The sequence below is a fragment of the Gavialis gangeticus genome, unplaced genomic scaffold, assembly GCF_001723915.1.
Source record: "Gavialis gangeticus isolate Ggan-Ray unplaced genomic scaffold, GavGan_comp1, whole genome shotgun sequence".
Lineage (NCBI taxonomy): Eukaryota > Metazoa > Chordata > Crocodylia > Gavialidae > Gavialis > Gavialis gangeticus.
In genome coordinates this window covers 152,836,022-152,844,946 of record NW_017729032.1, presented here as the reverse complement: position 1 = coordinate 152,844,946, position 8,925 = coordinate 152,836,022, and the positions used below count along the sequence as shown (strand labels likewise).

The following is an 8,925-nucleotide window of genomic DNA, read 5'->3' as shown; positions in this document are numbered from 1 at the left end:
TGACTTTCATCTTGAGTTGCTGCTGCTGGATTGCTTGTGAGCTCCAAAAAGTAAGGGAGAAGGGGGGGCACACAATTACATTATCAGATAGCAGGTTTGAAACAAAGAAAAGGTTAATTTTACATCTGCCCTGTTTCTTATACTCTTCCTTTAAAACGGGTCAGCAACCGAAAGTCCACAAGCCAGATCCAGCTTGCAAAGAGATTTATCTGGCCCACGAAGCCTGGACAGAAGTAATGGTGGCACCTGGGTCAGCAGTCTGCCTTCAGACTGAGCTGTGTTCATTTGTCTCACTGCTGCTAAAAGGTTGCTGACCTGCGATCTAAATAAAGCATCCACTACTTGGCACTGGTGAAGACAGCACACTGAGGTAGACAGACTTTTGGTTTGACCCTGTCTGGTGATGCTTCTGTTCCTGTTTCAAAATGATTTGGTGAAGCCTATCTGCAAGTTAGATCATACCCTGGGTAAAGATTCAGACAAAATGCAAACCCAAGAGAAGCAGTATGCACTCCATCAAGCTCCATGTAAAAGATCCATACATAGCTGAAGAGCAATTGATCCCTCAGCTGACAGTGCTCTTTTGAACATTTTTAGACTTTTTATCTAACTTTTTCACAATGGCACTCAGTACATCCATTTTTTTTATAAAATTTTGAGCTCAAAATGTCTTATGACAAAATGCTAAATGTTACCATAGATTAGGAGTCAGCAACCTATGGCCTGTGGGCCAGATCTGGCCTGCAAAGAGGTCCAACTCAGCCTGTGAAGGTCTGAACTGGCATAGGGAATCCATGGCGTAGAGCTGTCCCATCACTCTCTCTACAGAGTTCCCGCCTGCTGTAGAGCTGGCTGCCACTGGTAATGCATAGAGGGTGCACACAGGTGCATGTGTACCCCCTGAGCTTGGCGGTGCGCCCCCTTCAAAAAGTGTCACTGATGCTGTCGGGGGAGCCTGAGGGCAGTCGCTGCTTGCCACCCTCCCTCACTGCCAACATCACCGGTGGGCAGTCCCCGATTGCCGCTGGCTGCCACTGATGCTGCCAGCGGTGTCTGTGGGTAGTCACTGACCACCACTCAGCGCTCCCCCTCCCCCCTTGACACTGCCATCTGTGGGAGCTCGCCGCTGCCACACTTCCTCCACTGACACCACTGCTGCCTCCTGCGGGAACTTGCTGTGCGCCCCCAGCCTCCAGGGGCACCCGGCATTCATGCTGGCTGCTCTGTCAGATCTGCATTCATAGACTGTAAGGCCGGAAGGGACCTTGGAAGATCATTGGGTCCAGCCCCCTGCACTGAGCAGGAAAGATAACTGGGGGTCAGGAGACCCCAGCAAGGTGACTGTTTAGTCTCTTTGAAGATTTCCAGGGTAGGTGATTGCACCACCTCTGGAGGGAGCTTATTCCACAGTCTGGACACCCTGACTGTGAAGAAGTTTTTCCTAAAATTGAGCCTGAATCAGTCTTCCAGGAGTTTATGGCTATTACTCGTAGTTTTCCCCTCAGGTGCCCTGGTGAACAGTTGCTCACCAAGCCCTTGATGTACCCCCCTAGTGTAGCATTAAGCTGCTACCCGGTCCCCTCTCAGCCATCTTTTCTTCAGGCTGAAGAGTCCCAGATGCCTCAGCCTTTCCTTGTATGGCTTGCCATGTAAGACTCTGATCATACACGTGGCTCTTCTTTTGAATCTCCCAAGCTTGTCCATGTCCTTGTTAAAGTGTGGTGCCCAGAACTGGATGCAGTACTCCAGCTGCAGTCTCACCAGTGCTGAACAGAGCAGAAGAATCATCTCCTCAGTTTTGCTGGAGATGCATCAATTGACGCAAGCCAGAGTATTATTTGCCCTTACAGCATTGCACTCCTGGCTCATATTCATACTGTGGTTGTGGTCTATTATTATCCCCCAGGTCCCTTTCATTCGTGGTGCTAGTATGTTCGGTGCCGCCAAGCCTGTAGGTGTGTTGGGAGCTCCTCGTCCCAAGGTAAAGCACTTTACATTTCTCAACGTTGAACTTCATCAGATTCTGATCCACTCAACTTTCCAGCCTGTCTAGGTCCGCCTGTATCAGTAGCCTTGTTCGCACCACTGATCAGCAGATAGTGCGTAGGGATAGTTAAAGCACAATTAATCCTTAAATGGAATGTGAAATACGAACACGGACAACTCAGTGTCCTAAAATCAAGGTCTAACTTTATTAGCACAAGTAACAGTTTCTATATTCACAGAGAGAAAAACATTTAGTACAATGATCTCACCCAATCCCAGATATTACTTTGCTTCACAGAAAAGACAGCCCCTCAGTTCCTGAAACAAAGGGTACGTCATTGGCTGGATGATCCAGACAGGTGTTGAAAGCTGGATTCATGATGTAAATGATGATGACGACACACTTAACTTTCTTGTTTCTCCCTTTTATGCTTTTCTTTAATTTGATTCCTTTGGTGACTCTTTGCTTTTGGATTGGTCTCTCTGCAGTCAGCATATTGTTCATATTTTATCCTGTCAGCATATTCCTTTGTTCAACAGTTCCATTACGAGCACACCTCTTAATTTGAGCTTTTTCTGGTGTTTTACTTTAAGCATTGTCCATTGGTCTCCTTTATCACCTTTCATTAACATACCCAATCATTTCATCCCTCTGATTCAGCTGGTCAGTGCCAAGTTCAGTTAATTTGAGCTAGTAACAAAACTATTACTAGGTTGTGTTAGAAAAACTTCTCACAGTGATAGAAAAAGGAGAGAAAGCTCATGCAGCAAACTCAAGGCCATAAGCTGCTTGCAAGAAACAAAGGCGGCTGACATTGCAAACACCAGCAAATGGGAAGTTCAGATAACAATGAGGCTATACAGAACTTTAGGCTGAATATAAAAGAAAACTTTAAACAATGCTATAATTCACCACTCTATAAACAGGTGCAACTTTAAAGCATAAGATATGACAAGCTACCCTAACAGCCTATCTTCAAGCGTAACCACGCTTCCCTATAACTTGGTGTCGTCCGCAAACTTGGCCAGTGAGCTCTTCACCCCCACATCCAAATCGTTAATAAAGATTTTGAAAAGTACTGGACCATTTACCCTTGCTGCAGAGGGGACAGGGATCAGGCAAGTGCAGGCAGCTGGACTCTGGGGAGTTGGGGAGTTGTGGATCACAGTGGGGGGCTGGTTCATAAAAAGAAGCCTGCAACAACAAATGGCCAACAACTCCTGCCCTATGTTATAACCAGGGATCCTGGTTTTCTCCGATTTAAAAAATATCCCCAATTTTTTAATTAAAAAATAGTAACCCCAAATCCACATTTTCCCATGATTAAAATAAAACACTGCTAATATATAGATATATGTGGCATGACCAATTTCCTGGCTGGAAACTGAATTAAGTCCCAGAAGGCAAGGATTCATAACTTTGAGTCTAGTGTACTCCAAAGGCCAGATTCTATTGCATATACTCTACATCACCCTGAAAAACCATAAATGTGGCCAAGTTTGTAATAGTGTATCCTCTTACCCTTATGATTCTTCATGGCTTTTTAGAGGCTTGGATGAAGAACCCACTCACCTTTTGCATTAATTATTTTTCAGGGACATGAGTAGGATGAAACAAAATCATACTTAGGCATCTAAGTCCATTTACATGCTTAACAGGTGGAACAGAATCTAGCCCAAACTGTTTTTCATTCAGGGCAATTGGCTAAACCACAACTGTCTCTGAAGGTAAGCAAGGCTGTGACTTAGAGATACTACCATGGGTGATGGGAGGAAGGTGGAGGTTAGGGAAATGTCTTTGTACTATATCTTTTATTTCTTTTGGGATAACTGATTAATGCCAGACATTTACCTTTACTCTCTTCTGAGAATTTTGCAATTACTTACCTTTTTCCCACAGCTAAATTAAAGGGGATACTGGACAGTGGATCTCCCTGCCTTCACAGATATCAAATGAAACAGAGATTTCAATTGCTACTCATACTGAGTCACAAAAACAGTTGCACCATCCTAACATTTAACAGAATGTTGATTGTATCATTGTGACTCAAAAACCATCTTACAATCCTATGTTTTCTTAAAATCCTTAAAATCTAGGTATGCATTTGGATTGCATTCTCTGAAGAATTAGTAAGCAGAAAATACTGTAGCCACAATGGGCCTGTTTTTTTCTGACACCCACACTGTTACTCTCTTACTATGTCTTCTGTATAATGAGTTTATCTGTATAAAAGTATCAAGCATAGGATTTCATCTGTGATAAGAGAGGAAAGACATGATGCCATACCCCCTTTCACTACAGTTCTAATGCTCCATTTTGTTTCCCCTTATTTAAACTGGATGTATGATCAACTCTCCTTTTCAGACTTCTAAACCTAAAGAATCACTCAGAAAAGTCTTTGATTTAACTTACTCTTTCCTATGCTTGATAATTCAGAGGGACTGTGATCAGCACTTGATGCTTTGTGGGGTATGAATGTTCCAACTGGCCCTTAATTATGTCAGTTGCAAAGACCTCCATTTTCTTCCTGCATGATATTGGCTTGCACATGATACCCTTTCCTCCATACATCAGTACTCTTGTGGTAAGCCCTCATGTTTTAGTACGTCTTGTCCCTCATGATGTGGAAGTATTCATATCAAGAGGTATGCTGGTGGTAACCTGGCTGCCTGTGGGCACGTTTACATGAGACGTTTACTGCAGAGATGCCTAATTAGCTCCACAGTAAAGTCTCCATGTATACACAGCCCTTTTAGGCTGTGGTAAACTAATTAGCTCTGATGTAGGTTAGTACTTATAAATACAAGTACTATCCTGTGATGGTATTCTTTACTATACGGCAACACGTGTAGATGCTGATGGGGCTGGCTGGGGCACATGGGTGTTTCAGTGCAGGGGCTGCCTGCTGGCCAGCCTTGCACTAAAGCACCCTTGTGCCCCAGCCAGCCCCTCCACAGCATACTGAGCCAGGTCAGAGCAGCCTTGGGCTGGCAGACTGGCCCCGCTGACCTGCTGCCAGCGGGGGCTGCTCTGACCTAGCTCAGTGTGCTACAGTCCTAGGTGCATGTGTAAATGTAGTGCCTGGGAGCAATACTCTAGATGTGATGTGTGCCAGAATTTATTGCTTCACATTAATTTCACATGTAGATGTGCCCTGTATGATCTTCCAAATTAGGCAGTTTGAAGAAACAAACCATTGGATTTCCAGGTTGAACACCTATAACTTTGAAAAAGTAGAGGGGCTGAGAAAGTCCTCATCTTCTTCCAGCTGGCCTTCCTAAAACTATGGTCTCCTGCTTATCAGCCCCAAGTGAAAAGCAGTAGTGTTTGGTTATTCATACTTTCTCTCAAAAGAGAAACAAAGCCCAAGTATGCCATCACATTCTTATTCCCAAAGTTGGAGGTGGAAAAGCAGCCCTAATACAGGTGGCAACTGCTTGGGACTACTGAGACCATTGAAACTAATTTATACACACCTCTCTTCTGTCACTAAATCTGTGGTGATGAATTCTGCGAAGCAGGATCTGTTTTGTATTGCTGGTCTGTTTAGGGTGTAAAACCAAAGGCCCCCAGTGATACTGCCTATACTGCAGCAGCACCTAATAACTTCAAACAACAAGCCAAGGTCCCCCCCTGAAAAGAAGATGGGGAAGGCAGACTATAGTTGGTTGCGTATGCCTTCAAAAAAGGACTTCCATAAGTGGGCTACCACTGCTATACTGTATTTGTTATGATCACCATTTCAGACATCAGAAGTTCAGACAGAAAATTTCTGTGACAGCAGGAGCATGGATGACATTGTTGTCTTCTCCTGACAGTCATTTGAGCAGATGTGTTTTCTTTGTTTAATTCTTTAGCAGCGCACATTTTGCTTCAACCACCAGACAGCCTAAACTAGTCTCTGGTGCATTTATAGTTATTTATTTCCCAGGAATGTGCAGACTCTCTCTCTCTCTCTCCACAGAAAAGCCTGATGCTGCAGCAGCCGCCAGCAGCACATTCCGTTGTCCACTGCCAAACACAACGTGTTGCCACAGGGAAAAAAAAATCTACTACTTTTCCCTAATATTTTAAAACAATGGCTAAGGCCATTCTTTTTTTTTCAGTGAATTCATAAAGAAATACACTTCCATAAAGTTAAGCATTCCCTCAGAGCTGCTCATTTAAAAGAGGAGAGGGAAGAAAAGCATATTAGAACAAAGCATATATACAGGAGGACAGAAGGGACCTTTAGTCATCTACTCTGACTTGTGTAACACTGAACTTTATCTGGTGATGCCTGCAATAGAGGAAATTATTCTTCCCCTACTATACAAGTGAATGCTGTTGAGCCAAAATAAAGTAAGATTATGATAATTTCTTATGAAAAGGTCATGCTTTGTTCAAGGAAAAAACCTTGGCTTCTCCCTTCCTTGAAACAGGATGCAAACAAAAGCAAACCCTCATTTAAAGGGACCAAAGGTAAAAAGGAAGTTGGTGAAGGAAATAACATGTTTTTTTCTAGTTTTTAATCTATCATGTGGAAAACAATTTAAAACTGCATCACTATCGTGGGATCCTGGAATAGTGCCTGTTTTCCTCTCTCCTTGTAGAAATTTACTAACAAGATCATAAATAATAGTGTAGCAGTTAACTGCTACAGCAGACTCAGTCTCCAAGGACAGGCTGATAAGACTCTGCAATGACCGAATCCTATTCACTTTGAAGTCTGAAGTAAGCAAAGATATACTTTTTCTCCCTATTAGTTAGTCTTTCAAAACAAACATGTAGCCAAAAACCAGTTTTGAAACAATTAAGAATTTTCTCACACTGACCTGATATCTCGTTTTCTTACACGGTGGAAAATTCCCACCTGTGCGTGCATCTTGTCTGTAAACTATAAATCGCCTCTAACAGTTTTATTCCGGGCCTCTGAGCTCACTCAGGGTGCCCAGCATGCTGAATAAATTTTGAGATTGACAGCGACTCTGTGTCTTTGGGAATAGCTCCGCAAGGGGTCACGAACTCCTCAACATCCTTACGCTGGAATTAGGAAGCCAGGCCTGCTTTGCATAAAGATGCAAGACCCCAAAGCACAATTTTTGTTGTTCTGCAATTCATTACACATTCTTCAGCCTTGCATCAGCATTCTTCACTGACCCTCTGTGCAGCACATCCCATATTTTGTTTTTCTATAGCATTAAATGAACACATACACAAAAATTACTTTGAATAAGAACATTATTCTTCAGGTACTTGCCATATGATAGCATAAGGTTTGAAAGCTGAGTTTTAGTGAAGTCTTGTAAATGTATTGTACATATCCTTAAGTACAGAAAAGAAGAAAGTAGATTGTCTTGGTTTAGTTGCACGTAAACTCCACAGAAAGCAATTGCAAGTATCCATAGCTGGCTCTGAGAATTAATTTCTGTAACTATTTTACAAAAAAAAAATTGTTTAAAGACCTGTTGGTATCCAGAATGAGTAGAAAGTCAAAACCGTGTTAAGCATTCGCAACATCGCTTATGTCATTCACTTTCTTTTTGAAAGTATAAAAAAGATAGCCAGTATTTTTATTTACACACACACACACACACACACACACACACACACACACACACACACGTCCATTCTTATTAAAAAATAAAATAAAACTCACCTGGGATCAAAGGAAACACTGCAGAATTTAACACTTATACATACTGCTACATCAGTTAAACTAATTTAAGCATAATCCTTTGCAGGTCTGAGGTCAGCTAGAGTTTAAGATGTTTGGCACTTGGCAGAAAGTGCTTAGTACTTCTCAGAATCAGGTCTGTACTCAGCTTTAGTTGCTATTCTTAACAGCCAAATTAATCAGCCAATGAAGTCAATGGAATTGCACCTGACTACATCAGATTGGAATCTGGCCTCTAATTCATAACACTGTTTTCATTTTTATAACTTCTTCCACAATAACTTGAATTATTTTGCTTTCAGCTGCACAATATTAGTTTTGTAATGGAACTCATAATAACTCCTGTCACAGTTCACTTTAATCACACCATACAATACTGACCTGCATTACACAACTATCTCCCGCAGCTACTTGCTCCTATATTTTTCTAAGAATTTATTGAAAAGCATAACCTGGTATCAGCTCAGTGCAACCTGAAGACGAAAGCAATACGCCATAAAAGAAAAAGAGGATGTTCTTTATCGGATTACTCAGGAATTCCTGAGACCAGACCAGAGATAAACAGCTTATGTAAATATTTCCACAATGCACAGAAATAGCCCTAATATTGTTTATAATAAAAACAGAAAAAAAGATTATTCAAAGGCACAAAGGCAATGAGTTAAAGAGATTAATTACTATAGCAGTCTTTGCACCTCTCTAGAAAGATATACCAGCCTGATATCTAATACTAGATCAAATATGAGAAGATCCCAGCACTTCCTCAGCTTGCCTTCATGCTAAGCCACATTATGCTGCAGAGACCGTTGCTCTTAGTCTAACCTGGAGTTCCCTCTGATGCACTGGTAAAAAGTAGTCATGTTTCCAGTCCCAGGGCCAGTCCTTCTCACTCATCCTAGCAACAGTTGGCAGTAACGAGAGTGAGTGATACAGCAGATGCAGCAGCAGTCTGACAAAAATGTAACTCCTCAGGAAAAGTGGGCATCTTCCCATCTATGCCTCAGTCCTTGCCACATTCTTTTTCCAGGTCTCTAGCTACATCTTTCCCAGTGCACACACATGCTATTCAGGAAGTGGTGCCAGCCACTGCCAATGCAATTTCAACCAGCTGAAATCTCCGCAGGCAACAAGAGTTCACTTACTTGAACAATAACTATCCTGTAAACGCATTCCACCCTCTCTCATACCACTAAACCTCATGGGCCAAATGCAAAGCTGAACAGGCTCCTGTTTAACAGCTTGCACTATGCTCCCTCTAAAGAGAACTTTTAATGAGAATTAC

At 42.3% G+C, this 8,925-nt stretch overlaps 1 protein-coding gene across 2 annotated transcripts in view; it reads right to left on the bottom strand.

Annotated features, from left to right (window-relative positions):
- The window catches only part of KIAA1211L (KIAA1211 like), a 70,608-nt gene extending 61,889 nt beyond the window's left edge, over window positions 1–8,719 (bottom strand). The window contains exon 1 of one of the 2 annotated variants that reach the window (XM_019525376.1): window positions 8,466–8,719. In XM_019525376.1, coding sequence (XP_019380921.1) covers window positions 8,466–8,503 — 38 coding nt within the window. In that variant the 5' untranslated portion in view covers window positions 8,504–8,719. The remainder of the gene's footprint in view (window positions 1–8,465) is intronic. The other variant, XM_019525375.1, reaches the window with a different exon arrangement.
- Window positions 8,720–8,925: the final 206 nt, after the last annotated feature.